The following is a 15,106-nucleotide window of genomic DNA, read 5'->3' as shown; positions in this document are numbered from 1 at the left end:
ACACAGACAGACACACACACATATGCACACATTGTGTGTGCCCATGGTTGTCATGATGACACCCCAATGCTTCTCCGACAGGAAGTGGAGCAGCGGGGGCTGAATTGTCGTGGTCAGAATCGGCCAATCAACTGAGTTCAACGCATTCCATTACCTAATGAGCTGTGTAACCCTCCCTAACATTGATAGATATGTATCTATTAATCTATTCATGGTTCTAGATAGAGATCTATACATAGAGACATAAATAAATATCTATGACACCATATTGACGGTAGAGTGACAGTAAATGGAAAGCATATTGATGGATGAGGGTGTATCAACATTAGATTTACAGTATACTGAAGGCATATTGAATAGAAAACGGTATTAAAACGGTGGTATATTGCCGGTGTATTGCCTGTTTATTGCTGGTATATTGCTGGTATATTGCTGGTATATTGCTGGTATATTGCTGGTATATTGCCGGTATATTGCTGGTATATTGCTGGTATATTGCTGGTATATTAACGTTATATTGCCGGTATCTCTCGTGTGTTGCAGGGTGTCTGGAGTGCTGCGTGCGATGTCTGGGGGGCGTCCCCTACCCGTCTCTGATCGCCACCGTGCTGCTCTACGCGGGCGTGGCCCTGTTCTGCGGCTGTGGCCACGAGGCGCTGTCCGGCACCGTGTCCATCCTCCAGAACTACTTTGAGGTGGTCCGCAGCCCGGTGGACACGCTGGACGTCTTCACCATGTGAGCACACACAATTCCCTGCTGCTAGAGACCTGATGGCATCAAGTCCTGTACGATCGGACAGTATTATTATGAGGTTAAATCAATGTATATAGGACTTCATGTCATCAAGTCCTTGATCTAGTCCTGTGTTATTGATACGTGGATGTGTTATTGATCCGTGGTTGAATTAGTTTATTGATACGTGGATGTGTTCCGGATGAGGTCATGTGTTATTGATAGGTTAATGTGATCTAGTAATGTGTTATTGATATGTGGATTTGTGATTGATACGTGGATATGATATAGTCCTGTGTTATTTATACGTGGATGTGATCTAGTCCTGGGTTAATGATACGTGGATGTGATCTAGTCCTGTGTTGTTGATACATGGATGCAGTATGAGATCATGTCCTATTGATACGATGTGTTATTGATACGTGGATGTGATCTAGTCCTATGATATTGATACTTGGATTTGATGTAGTCCTGTGTTATTGATACTTGGATGTGATGTGGTCATGTGTCATTGATACGTGGATGTGATCTAGTCCTGTGTTATTGATACGAGGATGTAATGTACTCATGTGTTATTGATACGTGGACATGATGTCGTCCTGTGTTATTGATACGTGGATGTGATCTAGTCCTGTGTTATTGATACGTGGATGTGTTATTGATACGTGGATGTGATCTAGTCCTATGATATTGATACTTGGATGTAATGTACCCATGTGTTATTGATACATGGATGTGGTCTCGTCCTGTGTTATTGATACGTGGATGTCCTCCAGGATCGACATCCTGAAGTATGTGATCTACGGCGTGGCCTCCGCCTTCCTGGTGTACGGCGTGCTGCTGATGGTGGAGGGCTTCTTCACCAGCGGCGCCATCAGGGACCTCTACGGAGACTTCAAGATCACCGCCTGCGGCCGCTGTGTCAGCGCCTGGGTACACACACCGCACACACACACGCACGCTGTTACGACCCGGCTCGGAAGGGGAAAGGGAAGCAACATAAACCAGATGGTTATTGGTAAATTAAGGTTATTTATTTGTACAGAGTTTAACCAAGGATTTCCAACTATCAGAAACGGGCAAGTGGGTGCTGTGTAAACCACTGAAAACAAAAAAAATAACAGATTATGGACTAACAGCAAAAGCATGAAACAAAAACCCTCTCTGGATACTGCAAACTAAACACAAAGAGCACAGCACCCCTAAATGCGGTGAGACTAACATAAAGTGACTACAGGTGTGCAAACAGAGTCAGTAACACCAAACGAAGTCAGTCTATTATCTAGCAGCACTGCTAACACACAATTCCGCTCAAACACAGTCAACCTAATCACACGAGTGGCAACAAGGCAAGCTAATCATAAGAATGAGAGCTGCCATGAGCAGCAGCCCTGCAGCCTATTTGGAGGGGGAGCGTCTTGCTGGCAGCTTCTGGATTGGAGGAACCGGTGGAGCGCCGAGCCAATCAGCATCACTGGTATCAGGAATGGAGAAGGTGAAGGGATGCTGCTCCAATGGGCAACCAACAGGAAATAGGCGGGGCTGGCAGTGGCCAGACCAGTTCCTCAGCTAGGAACCACACAGCCTGATTAGCATACCACTACAAACAGTGACAGTTACACACTAACAAACAGCGGTGGCCGTAACACACGCACATACACGAACACACGCACACACACTGTCTTGGGGTGTGTCTATATGTCTGGGGGGTGTGTCTATATGCCTGGGAGGTGTGTCTATATGTATGGAGGAGTGTCTACATGTCTGGAGGTGTGTCTTATAGCTATAATGTCATTCTTGTTTTATTGACTTTTTCGACTGTTGTTTTAAAGTTGTAGTGCATCCCGTTGGTTTGAAGCTGTTGGGGAGGAGTCCGATATCTGACAGATAACACCCCCCCTTTGGCCTTGACCAATCAGGATCCAGTGTTTCCCTATATGATGGGTTTCTCTGTATGCTGTAGTTCATCCTGCTGACGTACGTCTTCATGCTGGCCTGGCTCGGGGTCACTGCCTTCACCGCGCTCCCCGTCTTCATGTTCTTCAACATCTGGAACATCTGCCAGAACACCACCATGCTGGAGGGCACTTCCCTCTGCCTGGACCCCCGGCAGTATGGTACGACCTGTCTGTCTGAATCTCTGTCTCTCTGTCTGTCTGTCTGACCCTCTGTCAGTCTGACTCCTGTCTGTCGGACCACCTGTCTATCTGACCTCCTGTCTGTCTGACTCCTGTCTGTCTGACCACCTATCTGTCTGACACGCTTTCTGTCTGTCTGACACTCTGTCTGTCTCTCTGTCTGACTCCTGTCTGTCTGACTCTCTGTCTGTCTGTCTGTGGTCTGTGTGACTCTGTCTCTCTGTCTGTCTGTCTGACTCTCTGTCTGTCAATATGTCTGATTACTGTCTGTCTGGCTCTCTGTCTGTCTGTCTGTCTGTCTGTCTGTGTGACTCTCTGTCTCTGTCTGTCTGACTCTCTGTCTGACTCCTGTCTGTCTGGCTCTCTGTCTGTCTGTCTGTCTGTCTGTCTGTCTGTCTGTCTGTCTGTGTGACTCTCTGTCTCTCTGTCTGTCTGTCTCTCTGTCTGTCTCTCAAGGTATGGTCCCGATCTCTGACGCCCGGACGGTTTGCTCTGGATCCGACAAGTTCCTCAAGATGTGTGAATCCAACGAGGTGAGACCCCGTGTGTTGTGGAGCAGCGTAACGTTGTGTTATGTTTTGGACAAGCATTGTAGCTAACGTTATGTTGTGTTTTGGACTAGCAGTGTAGCTAACGTTGTGTTGTGTTGTGTTGTGTTATGGACTAGCAGTGTAGCTAACGTTGTGTTGTGTTATGGACTAGCGGTGTAGCTAACGTTGTGTTGTGTTGTGGAATAGCAGTGTAGATAACGTACTGTTGTGTTGTGTTGTGGACTAGTGGTGTAGCTAACGTTGTGTTGCGTTGTATTGTGGACTAGCGGTGACGTTAACGTTGTGTTGTATTGTGTTGTGTTAGGGACTGGCAGTGTGGCTTACGCTGTGTTGTGCTGTGTTGTGGACTAATGGTGTAGTTAACATTGTGTTGTATTGTGTTGTGTTATGGACTAGCGGTGTAGCTAACGTTGTGTTGTGTTGTGTTGTGCAATAACAGTGTAGATAACGTTGTGTTGTGTTGTGTTGTGGACTAGCGGTGTAGCTAACGTTGTGTTGTGTTGTGTTGTGGACTAGTGGTGTAGCTAACGTTGTTTCCTCCAGCTGGACATGACCTTTCACCTCTTCATCTGCGCCCTGGCGGGGGCGGGAGCTGCTGTCATCGCTATGGTAACACATAAACCTGCACACAAAAGCAAGAGTCACTACGCAACACTACACACTAACCACTACACACCGCACACTAACCACTACATACTACACACTGCACGCTAACTACTAAAAACACACTTTACACTAACCACTAAACACTTACTACTAACATCTACACATTGCACACTACACACTACAGACTAACCACTACACACAATGGTGAGATTTCCCTGATAACCTAGTGAAGGTAGTTAGTTTATGATAACTAGTTGAGGTTAATTTAGGATAACTTGTGGAGGTAGAGTTAATTTATGATAACTAGTAGAGGTAGAGTTAGTTAGTCAAGAGGATTCTGGGCGTCGACCACCTCAGCATCCAAGGGAAGACATTTTGGTGCAGTACCCCCCCCCTCTCTCTCTCTTCATGCCGTAGCGTTGTCATGGAAACAGGGAGAAGAATGGCTGCTGGCTGCATCAGTAGAAAAACACAGGGAGACATTTTCGGAGAAAGAGCGAGCAAGGTTTAGGATGATGGAGAGAATAACAGACAGTTAGACAGGCAGAAGGGCAGACAGACAGACAGACGGACGGACGGACGGACGGACGGACGGACGGACGGACGGACGGACGGACGGACAGACAGACAGACAGACAGACAGACAGACAGACAGACAGACAGACAGACAGACAGACAGACAGACAGACAGACAGACAGACAGACAGACAGACAGACAGACAGACAGACAGACAGACAGACAGACAGACAGACAGACAGACAGACAGACAGACAGACTGACTAAACACTGTGTTGAATATTCTAGTGAACATTATTGAACCTTCTAGTGAACAGTATTGAACTTGGTGTCTAAACAGAATTGAACCTTCTAGTGAACAGTATTGAACCTGTTCTCCAGTGAACAGTATTGAACCTGTTCTCCAGTGAACAGAATTGAACCTGTTCTCCAGTGAACAGTATTGAACCCGTTCTCCAGTGAACAGAATTGAACCTGTTCTCCAGTGAACAGTATTGAACCCGTTCTCCAGTTAACAGTATTGAACCCGTTCTCCAGTGAACAGAATTGAACCTGTTCTCCAGTGAACAGTATTGAACCCGTTCTCCAGTGAACAGAATTGAACCTGTTCTCCAGTGAACAGTATTGAACCCGTTCTCCAGTTAACAGTATTGAACCTGTTCTACAGTGAACAGTATTGAACCGTAGTGAACAGAATTGAACCTGTTCTCCAGTGAACAGTATTGAACCGTCTAGTGAACCGTATTGAACCTGTTCTCCAGTGAACAGTATTGAACCGTAGTGAACAGAATTGAACCTGTTCTCCAGTGAACAGTATTGAACCGTCTAGTGAACAGTATTGAACCTGTTCTCCAGTGAACAGTATTGAACCGTCTAGTGAACAGTATTGAACCTGTTCTCCAGTGAACAGTATTGAACCGTCTAGTGAACCGTATTGAACCGTACTGACCGGGCGCTCCCTTCCAGATCCACTACCTCATGGTGCTGTCGGCTAACTGGGCGTATGTGAAGGACGCGTGCCGCCTGCAGAAGTACGAAGACATCAAGAACAAGGAGGAGCAGGAGCTCCACGACATCCACTCCACCCGCTCCAAGGAGCGCCTCAACGCCTACACCTAGACCCCAACCTCAGCTCCACCCTCCAGCCCCTACACCTAGACCCCCACCCCCAGCCCCTACACCTAGACCCCCACCCTCAATGCCTACACCTAAACCCCTACCCTCAGCCCCAATCCCCCAGCCCCTACACCCCCACCCTCAGCCCCAGAACATAGACCCTGACCCCAACCCCCATCCCCACCCTCAGCCACTTCACCTAGACCCCCACCCTCAGCCCCAGAACATAGACCCTGAGTCAGCTTCACCCCACCAGCTACGCTACACCTCCACCGGTATGCCTCCACCTGTCTTTTCTATGCCTATCCACCTCTCTACCTGTCTCTCTAACTTTCTCTTTGTCTCTCTCTCCCTACCTGTGTCTCTACCTGTCTCTTTCTCTTTCTCTCTCTACCTTTCTCCTTCTGTCTCTCTCTCTCTCTGTGTGGTGGAGGGGCGTGTCTGGCTGCTCTGTGGTCACATGACCCTACCCTCACCATGGTTGCTATGACGATATATAGTCGGTTCTCACTGATTGGTTGAGTGCAGCTCGTTGTTCAGTGAAACACCACGTGGGCTAGTGTTGATGTTGTCATTATTATCTCCAGCAGGGAGGTCGGGGGTCTTTAAGGTTTGAAGCACATTGAAGCACAATCTGTCTGTCTGACATCCCTCCAGCCCACAGAGGGGGAGGAGCCTCTGGGGGGGGGGGGAGGAGCCTCGTTTTAAGCTTGTGAACCGGGAGCCGACCAGAACAGAAACCAAATGAATGACAGGAAGTCCATCTAGTGCGCCCCCCCCCCCCCCGCGCGCTAGACAGAACGCTGTCCAATCAGAGGTGAGCCTCGCCCACGTCGATAAATCTATTTTCTGATAAGTAGGCTAGAGAACCTGTCCCGTTGAGATGAACTGTGAGTGAGTGGAGCATTCGTTGGGTTTCTGTTCCGACCCATCCAGCTTCCACTGATCGCTGTACTGTACCTGAACCGAGAGGCGACACCAGGAAACAAGGTCGTAGATCTGATAGGAGTCTCGGTACCACAGCTGTGAAACAGTCTGGTCGCCACGCCAACCACCCCGACGTGGAGCCAACATGGCCGACTACTTCGTTGCCTGGCAACACGGTGTCGTTGTTTTCCTGAGGCCTGGTGCACTTTTGGCCCGCACGTCTCTCTGTGTTTAGTGCTGTGGTGTTCGGACCCTGATGTACAGTGAGGTGAATACTGTGAGTGTAGCTGTTCTTCGTGGCATGGACGTGCATTAATTAATATTGTGAACTTTAAGCACTTGTTTCTTTCTAAACCTCTTCTTCTGACTGTCTTGCCGGACTAGCTTGTTGCGTGCGCTAACCCCCCATTCGTCCTGCATTATGCTATAAGTGAATAGAAACGTAGTGTTTCGGTCGTCCGTTCAGTTCGTTACCTCCTCTCCCCGTCAGTCTTGCTAACTCCGTAGCCATGGAAACCAGGTGATCAGCCACTTCCTGTTGTAGTTTTTTTGTACCATCACCCAGAATGCTCGGTTTTGTATTGCCATGTGCCAATCGGTCATGTTCGACCTACGATCAAATCTGCTTGCGTAAATAAAATGAACTTGTGAACTTGTTAATAACACTGGCTCTGTTTATTCTACCTTCATGTGTTCATTCAGCAGTCAGACTGACTAACTACTAGTATTCACTATTATTATTATTACAAATACAACTAGTACAACTACACTAACCATTACTATTAGTCCTGTTTGGCTCACAGTATCTTTGCATCAAATAATAAAAGAAACATCCTGTAAAAACATAGTTTAGGTTATACTGAAGCCCCTGGAGGTTACGGGTTCCATTCCCCATCTTTACACTACCCTGGACCAGCGGGAACAGCAGAAGGGGACTCACCAAACGATACCATATGAGCACGTCAATTATCACACGTCACAACTACTAGAAATATCATGACTACTTCAACGTTTGGTAGTCCTGAAAATCACGTCCCGCAGCGAGCAGTAAGCAGTGGTAGTCCGCAGAGGGCGCTGTCGCCGCGTCCTTTTAAATGAACCTCCTTTAATTATACCTAGAGGACCTTGTTTTGAGTGTCTGATTATTATTCCGATTAGCTTAAACCTACACGAAGAGTTCACGTTAGGGGGGAGGGGGAGGGCGGGGGGGACAGAAAATATCAAAGATTTGAAGGACGCCCGAAGCTGAGGAGATGATTGCGGTTCGCGGGTGTTCAGGAGGAGGAGGGAAGAGCGGGAATCCTCACAGGGGGGGGAAATCTCCCGCTGAGCCGATTATCTCGAGGTGGAGGTGAAAAGGAAGCCCCGCCCCTCTAATCAGGTCAGCAAGGAGCACAACCGGGAACGCGTCGGCCGGATGTCTCACACGAGGATACGAGTTTTTTACGATTTTTACTAGTTAAATAACTCCTTTCCGCGGGATTGTGTCGGTGCGGTTCTCTCTGGATGCGGCGAAGCGTGCGTTGGGTTCTCGGAGCGGCCTGACCCGGCGGAGGATGCGGTGGGCGGTGCTCGCCCAGGTGGCGCTCTGCTGCCTGGGGACGGTGCGCTGCTTCTGTCCGGCCCAGTGCACCTGCACCCCCAACAGCCGGGACGGGGGCTCGGTCAGCAGGTAACCACACACACTCGACTCATTGTTGACTTTGAGGCGTTTATTTTCGTATTTTCATTTTAAATGCAAATGCACCTCTTGCGCGCACACACACACACACACACACACACACACACACACACACACACACACACACACACACACACACACACACACACACACACACACACACACACACACACACACACAAAGCCTATATTATAAATTGAATAACCATAACAAGCGAGGACACTACGGATCAGAACTGTTTCCATTGTGAAATTAATCCTTATTATCACCGGCGCAACACCTATAAATACCCGCACTGTGTCGGCCAGGAAGCAGTGCATCATGGGTATGACTGCCCAGCTATCATAGATCTCTCCCTGATATGATGATGTGTCAGGAACATGCTGGCAGTATGTCCAGTTCTGATCATAATGTAGATAGGGTCTGGTGGTCTAGAGATGGTGATCATACAGTAGATAAGGTCTGATGGTGATAATACTGTAGAAAAGGTAATTTTTCTGTCTGATGGGATCATACTGTAGATCTGGTCTACAGTAGATGGTGATCATACTGTAGATCAGATCTGATGGTGATCTGTAGACGGGGTCTGACGATCCTAGAGATGGTGATCACGTGTTTCCTTACACTTAAAAATAATACTTAGTATTGGTGTAGCATCTTATCCTAGCCATCTCTGTTGTATACAGGGAATAGGTTAACCTAGCGATGGTTTGTGCGTGGCACTTGGTTCTATGTACATCCTAACTGTACCGACAGCGATATGTTGTTGTTACTAGTTACTTCTGTTTGTAAGTCGCTCTGGATAAAAGCGTCTGCTAAACGCCCTGCGTGTTGATGCTCCTGTCAGCTCGGTGGTCTGCAACGACCCGGACATGGCGGACATCCCCATCAACGTTCCGGTGGATACGGTGAAGCTGCGCGTGGAGAAGACAGGCGTGCGGCGCGTCCCCAGCGAGGCCTTCTACTACCTGCCGGACCTGCGCTACCTCTGGATCACCTACAACGCCGTGTCGGCCCTGGACCCCGGGGCCTTCTACAACCTCAAGCTGCTCCACGAGCTGCGCCTCGACGGGAACCAGATCTCGGTGTTCCCCTGGGACGCCCTGAGGGAGATGCCTCGCCTGCGCACCCTGGACCTCCACAACAACCGGCTGGCGGCCCTGCCGGCCGAGGCGGTGGCCCTGCTGCCGGGCCTCACCTACCTGGACCTGTCCTCCAACCGGCTCGGCACCCTGCCCTCCGACCTCATGGACCTCTGGCCGCCCTTCAACGGGAGCCCCGTACGCAAGGGCGCCGGGCAGAAGGTCATCCTAGGTACGTCTAACCCTAACCTTACCCCTCCACTAGGGGGGTCTCACCCCTCCACTAGGTAGGTCTCACCCCTCCTCTAGGGAGGTCTCCCCCCTCCCCTAGGGAGGTCTTACCACTCCTCTAGGGGGGTCTCACCCCTCCTCTAGGGAGGTCTCACCCCTCCCCTAGGGAGGTCTCACCCCTCCCCTGGGGAGGTCTCACCCCTCCCCTAGGTAGGTCTCACCCCTCCTCTAGGGAGGTCTGACCCCTCTAGCTAACTCTCCCCCCTCAACTAGGGAGGTCTCATATTCTAGATATACGATAGCGGGACTCTGATGCAGTCTGTCAGCGGTGTGTTTATTGATAGTCAGACCTGTTGATCCACTCAAGGACCATCCGAGTCTCTACTGGTCAGGGCTTGTTTTAACAGAGATTGTTTAAAATGACCTTATAGCACTCCATGTTACAGGGTGTGTTTTGGATGGAGATGGTTTAATAGGACCTTTTATAAGCCTTTGTGTACCGTATGTTCGAGGGTGTAGGGGTAAAGCCGAGCACTCCTCGTGTCTGAAGTGAAGAAGAACCAGGATCAGTGTGGACCTCCACCCTCTGTCGACCAACAGACTCCCAGTGAACCAAACACGGAAAGGGACTTTTAGTATTTCACTAAAACACGTTCAACGCTGTCTCACTGAAAGTGTGCTAAACGGTGACGCTTGTAAACATATGTGCGGCTAGCAGACTAAGTAGGCAGAGGGTATTGGTGGAGTAGGGCTTTAGTAGCTCGTCCTGCTAATACCGAGGTAAGCTTGTTAGCGTCGCCTCTCACACATTGCTGTGGATAAGGGCTCACCGCTAGACCTGCAGTAGATCTAAAACTCATCACCAGCCATTCACCAAGTGATTAGCATTTTGTCCTTTGTCCATTCAAACCTCTTGGACGTGAACCAATGATCGTATTATAGATTCCTGTGACCAGGGAATAAAAATGGTTAGATGTTCGCTTCAAATCCCGCTGAGAATTTCAGAACTGATCTGACCTGAACACAGGCTGTTTTTGTCCTGCACTGCAAGCTCTGCCTGACAGTCCAGAGCAGAATCAAGGGACAGAAAGACGTATGAAGCATCCCGACCGCAGACCACACATGCTCATATGATGCCTTCTATGGGAACATGAACACACCAGACCAGCAACCTCATAGTCCAGATCCTTAAGGTCGTCCCTCTACCGTGACGGACCAGGCAGTGTGGGGATGAATGATGTTCTCTGGCACTGGCTAGTGGAACCTAGTCCTGACGGTATCTCCTCTAGTTCTGACTAGTGGTTCCTAGTCCTGATGGTATCTCCTCTAGTCTTGACGAGGGGTACCTTGTGCTGACTGTTTCTCGTTTTGTGGTACCTTGTGCTGACGGTATCTCCTCTAGTGGTACCCTGTGCTGACTGTATCTCCTCTATTGGTACCTTGTGCTGACTATCTGTAGTCATACCTTGTGCTGACTGTATCTCCTCTAGTCATACCTTATGCTGACTATCTCCTCTAGTGGTACCCTGTGCTGACTGTATCTCCTCTAGTGGTACCCTGTGCTGACTGTATCTCCTCTAGTGGTACCCTGTGCTGACTGTATCTCCTCTAGTGGCACGTTGTGCTGACGGTATCTCCTCTATTGGTATCTTGTGCTGACGATCTGTAGTCATACCTTGTGATGACTGTATCTCCTCTAGTCATACCTTATGCTGACTGTATCTCCTTTAGTGGTACCCTGTGCTGACTGTAACTCCTCTAATGGTACCCTGTGCTGACTGTATCTCCTCTAGTGGTACGTTGTGCTGACGGTATCTCCTCTAGTGGTACCCTGTGCTGACTGTATCTCCTCTAGTGGTACGTTGTGCTGACGGTATCTCCTCTAGTGGTACCCTGTGCTAACTGTATCTCCTCTAGTGGTACGTTGTGCTGACGGTATCTCCTCTAGTGGTACCCTGTGCTAACTGTATCTCCTCTAGTGGTACCCTGTGCTGACTGTATCTCCTCTAGTGGTACGTTGTGCTGACTGTATCTCCTCTAGTGGTACCCTGTGCTAACTGTATCTCCTCTAGTGGTACCTTGTGCTGACGGTATCTCCTACAGTGGTACCCTGTGCTAACTGTATCTCCTCTGTGCCCCAGGCTTGCAGGACAACCCCTGGATCTGCGACTGTCGCCTCTCCAAGATCATCGCGCTCTCCAAGATGACGGACTGCCCGGTGGTCCTGATGGACCTGTTCGTGACGTGCAGCGGACCCGAGAACCTGGCGGGAGTTCTGCTGCAGCGGGTGGAGCTGGAGCAGTGCGTCAAACCCACGGTGATGACCTCGGCCACCCAGCTCACCTCCCCACTGGGCAGCAACCTCCTGCTGCGCTGCGACGCCACCGGCCTGCCCACGCCCTCGCTGCTCTGGGCCAAGTCCGACGGAACCTACCCCAACAACACGGGTCAGAACGTTAGAACCTTAACCTGTAGAACCGTACTACCATAACCCATAGAACCTTAAGAACATGGGTCAGTACCATAGTACCTTAACCTATAGAACCTTAAGAACAGGGGTCAGAACCGTAGTACCTTAACCTATAGAACCTTAAGAACAGGGGTCAGAACCGTAGTACCTTAACCTATAGAACCGTAGTACCTTAACCTATAGAACCTTAAGAACATGGGTCAGAACCTTAGTACCTTAACCTGTAAACCTTAAGAACATGGGTCAGTACCTTAGTACCTTAACCTGTAGAACCTTATGAACATGGGTCAGAACCTCAGTACCTTAAACAATAGAATCTTAACCTATAGAACCTTAAGAACAGGGGTAGGTACCTTATTACCTAAACCTATGGTAACCAAAGGGGTCAGTACCTTAGTACCTTAACCTATGGTAACCAAAGGGGTCAGTACCTTAGGAACACGAGTCAGTACCTTAGGCACAGGGGTCAGAACAATTAGAACACGGCTCAGATCCTTATGGTCAGTCAGCACTCCGGTAGCACCCTTACCCTCCACACGTGACGTCACACTCGTGTCTTGTTGGGGTTTATGTTCACGCTCCCAAGACACAGTCCAGCTCAGTGGCATCCAACACAAATCACTTTAACCGGATTTGCATCCTACTTTGGCTCTCGTTGAGGGTTGTGTTCTGGCTGTGTTCCTGGGTGACCTGGGATGTTCTGGTTGTTCTCCGGTCCTGACGGTCTGGTGTGTGTTACAGTCCAGGAGTCTCCGGTGGACGGCGTGCGCTGGTCCATCATGAGCCTGCTGGGGATCCTGGGGCGCGACGCCGGGAACTACAGCTGCAGCGCCAAGAACTACGCCGGCAACGCCCAGGCTACCATCTCGGTGGCGGTGGCGGGCGGAGACGTTACCACGCCGCCGCCGCCGCCCCTTGGGACCAGCGCGGAGCCAGGGACTAGCGGGGGACCAGCGGTCAGCACCGCCCTCCCCTCGACCCCCTCAGTCACCTCCGCCTCCACCACCATCAACACCACCCTCGTCCCCACCACCGCCGCCGCCATCACCACCCCTGCCCCCGGCTCCTCGCCCCCCACCACCGCCCCCCCCAGACTGACCACCCCGCCGCCACCGCCCCCCCCGGCCGAGACCAAGTCCCCAACGCCCCGCCCCCCCAAACCCCCGCCCGGCAGCGACAGCAGGAAGCTGGCGGCCGACGAGACCAGCAAGAAGACGGACGCGTCGCGGGCCCTCAGGGGCCTGAAGGTGGTGGAGGAGGGGCCCGACAGCGCCGTGCTGCTCTGGACCGCCCAGGGCCTGGCCCGGGACGCCGCCCTGACGGTGGTGTGCTCGCCGTACGGGGACCAGGACGCCAAGCGCACGCTGGAGACCACAGCGGGCAGCGGCAAGGTGCTGCTGGAGGGGCTGGCCCCCGGCCTGCGCTACTCGGTGTGCCTGGTGGGCCGGGGCCCCACCCAGGGGAAGGACCCATGCCTGGACTTCTACACGCTGGGGGAGGGCGGTGGCCCCTCGCTGCTGCTGGTGGCCAGCTGGGTGGCGTGCGCGGTGGCCCTGCCCCTCATCGGCCTGCTGCTCTACAAGATCGTGGCGCTGTCGTGCAGCGGGCCGCCGCCCGACGCGGAGCAGCTGGAGAAGGAGAGCTACGTCGGGTTCGAGACTATCTCCATGAAGCAGCGGGGCCCCGGGGCCCGGGCCAGCGAGCTCTGGGCCCGCCGGGCCCCCAACGACTCGGAGAGGATGATGCTCTGCTCCCGCTCCAGCCTCGACTCCCAGACCACCTACAAGAGCGAGAGCTCCAGGTCAGAGTACCTCTGCTGACCTACGACCCCGACCATGGGTGCACGAGTCACGTGGAGAGACGTTGGAGCAGAACCGGCCCTGATTGGACGGTTTGATGACATTGATTCAGGGTCTTAATGGCCGCCAGGCTCCACCTAGGTGGGTCTTACTGGGCTCCTCTGGGCAGGTGAGGCTGCTCAAACCAGCCACCACACAAACCACTCGCCCCCCCCCCCCCCCCCCATTGTCCAAGACCTCCCAGGGTCACCAGCAGCCCCCCTCCCCCCGGAGGCCTTGACTGGCGGAGGCACCGCCGTCTGGACGGGCTGGAGTGGCCCCTCAGAGCTGGAAAGTCGTGGTCGCTCCTCGGAGCGCCCAGACCATCGGTGGGTAGGGCCGTGATCCCTCAGGGGCCACTAAGGGCCGGTCCCAGGGGCCACTAAGGGCCGGTCCCAGGGGCCACTAAGGGCCGGTCCCAGGGGCCGCTGGCGGGGTTGGCTGACCTCCTCTGCTGCTAGGGGCCTCATACAGTCCTCCTGGGTCCCCCCTGGTCCGGAGGGGCCCCACGATGGGAGGGGCCCCACATGGGGAGGGGTGGGGCCCCAGAGTAGAGTACTAGGCCCCTCCACAACCAGGACTCGGGGTGAAGATGTTGAAAGCGGTTTCTTGCAGAGTTTGAGTACAAGCATAGAGCAGGTGTTCTCTGAGCGGTCAGACTCGGGGGCCAGCCGTCCACCACACAGACGACACTTATGATTCAGCATGACTTATAGTAAAAACATAATGCCAACACATACTACACTACTTTTTTTAATAAAAACAATAATGCTCAGACCAGACTACGTTTCTACATTTTCAGCCTTAAATTGGGTAAACATGTTAAGGTTGTTCTCACCAAATGTTACAGGGACGTTATGTTTCTAAGGTGGTTTCCTGTCAGTCGTTGTAACGGCAAATTCGTGTTTCTGCTTTAAATTGATGCCTTATCCTAAAATAATTGATTATTGTCAACGTACCACGTAGAATATTGAAATGTTTTGCCATTGTGTGTTGAGTGTACACAAGGTATCTCCATGTATCAGTGACACATGTACCATTCTTTTTAATAAATGTGTCTTTGTTACATTTTATTAAATGCGTATTTCATTCATAATTATTATTATTATTATATTGTTACATTCATTACACATTTCATTCCACAATAAGGTTACCAGTTTAGCAGTTATACTGTTGACCCTGGTCATCTGCTGGTGTTTCCAACCTTTAACTATAT

At 51.1% G+C, this 15,106-nt stretch overlaps 2 protein-coding genes and 1 long non-coding RNA gene across 5 annotated transcripts in view; all 3 read left to right on the top strand.

Annotated features, from left to right (window-relative positions):
• Nucleotides 1-15, top strand: part of LOC132465671 (uncharacterized) — an 870-nt gene extending 855 nt beyond the window's left edge. The window contains exon 2 of the long non-coding RNA XR_009527668.1: nt 1-15. This exon is cut by the window's left edge and continues 449 nt beyond it. This is a non-coding gene — a long non-coding RNA (uncharacterized LOC132465671).
• gpm6aa (glycoprotein M6Aa) overlaps nt 1-7,251 on the top strand; it is a 9,147-nt gene extending 1,896 nt beyond the window's left edge. The window contains exons 2-7 of one of the 2 annotated variants that reach the window (XM_060062365.1): nt 544-736; nt 1,510-1,666; nt 2,697-2,850; nt 3,328-3,404; nt 3,966-4,031; nt 5,512-7,251. In XM_060062365.1, the coding sequence (XP_059918348.1) occupies nt 544-736; nt 1,510-1,666; nt 2,697-2,850; nt 3,328-3,404; nt 3,966-4,031; nt 5,512-5,664 (800 nt within the window). In that variant the 3' untranslated portion in view covers nt 5,665-7,251. Of the gene's footprint in view, nt 1-543; nt 737-1,509; nt 1,667-2,696; nt 2,851-3,327; nt 3,432-3,466; nt 3,509-3,965; nt 4,032-5,511 lie in introns of those variants that run through there. The other variant, XM_060062366.1, reaches the window with a different exon arrangement.
• A 572-nt stretch (nt 7,252-7,823) lies between these two features.
• Nucleotides 7,824-14,962, top strand: lrit3a (info leucine-rich repeat, immunoglobulin-like and transmembrane domains 3a). 2 transcript variants are annotated; one of them, XR_009527667.1, is made up of 5 exons: nt 7,824-8,260; nt 9,117-9,583; nt 11,724-12,029; nt 12,794-14,231; nt 14,278-14,962. XR_009527667.1 is itself a non-coding variant. In XM_060062364.1 (4 exons), exons 1-4 carry the CDS (start codon nt 8,145-8,147, stop codon nt 13,870-13,872), a joined length of 1,968 nt encoding a protein of 655 aa, XP_059918347.1. In that variant the 5' UTR covers nt 7,824-8,144; the 3' UTR covers nt 13,873-14,962. The 2 variants fall into 2 exon arrangements, 1 of the variants encoding a protein (XP_059918347.1); XM_060062364.1 differs by having other exon boundaries at nt 12,794-14,962.
• Nucleotides 14,963-15,106: the final 144 nt, after the last annotated feature.

This window comes from Gadus macrocephalus, chromosome 10 (assembly GCF_031168955.1).
Source record: "Gadus macrocephalus chromosome 10, ASM3116895v1".
Taxonomy (NCBI): Eukaryota; Metazoa; Chordata; class Actinopteri; order Gadiformes; family Gadidae; genus Gadus; species Gadus macrocephalus.
Note: the sequence above shows the minus strand (reverse complement) of the source record. Positions and strands in the feature narration are given on the sequence as shown.

Coding starts and splice junctions, on each gene's coding strand:
- lrit3a (XM_060062364.1), top strand. CDS start 8,145: ATGCGGTGGGCGGTGCTCGCCCAGGTGGCGCTCTGCTGCCTGGGGACG. Junction 8,261..9,116: donor GACGGGGGCTCGGTCAGCAG/GTAACCACACAC, acceptor TGCTCCTGTCAG/CTCGGTGGTCTGCAACGACC. Junction 12,030..12,793: donor AACCTACCCCAACAACACGG/GTCAGAACGTTA, acceptor TGTGTGTTACAG/TCCAGGAGTCTCCGGTGGAC.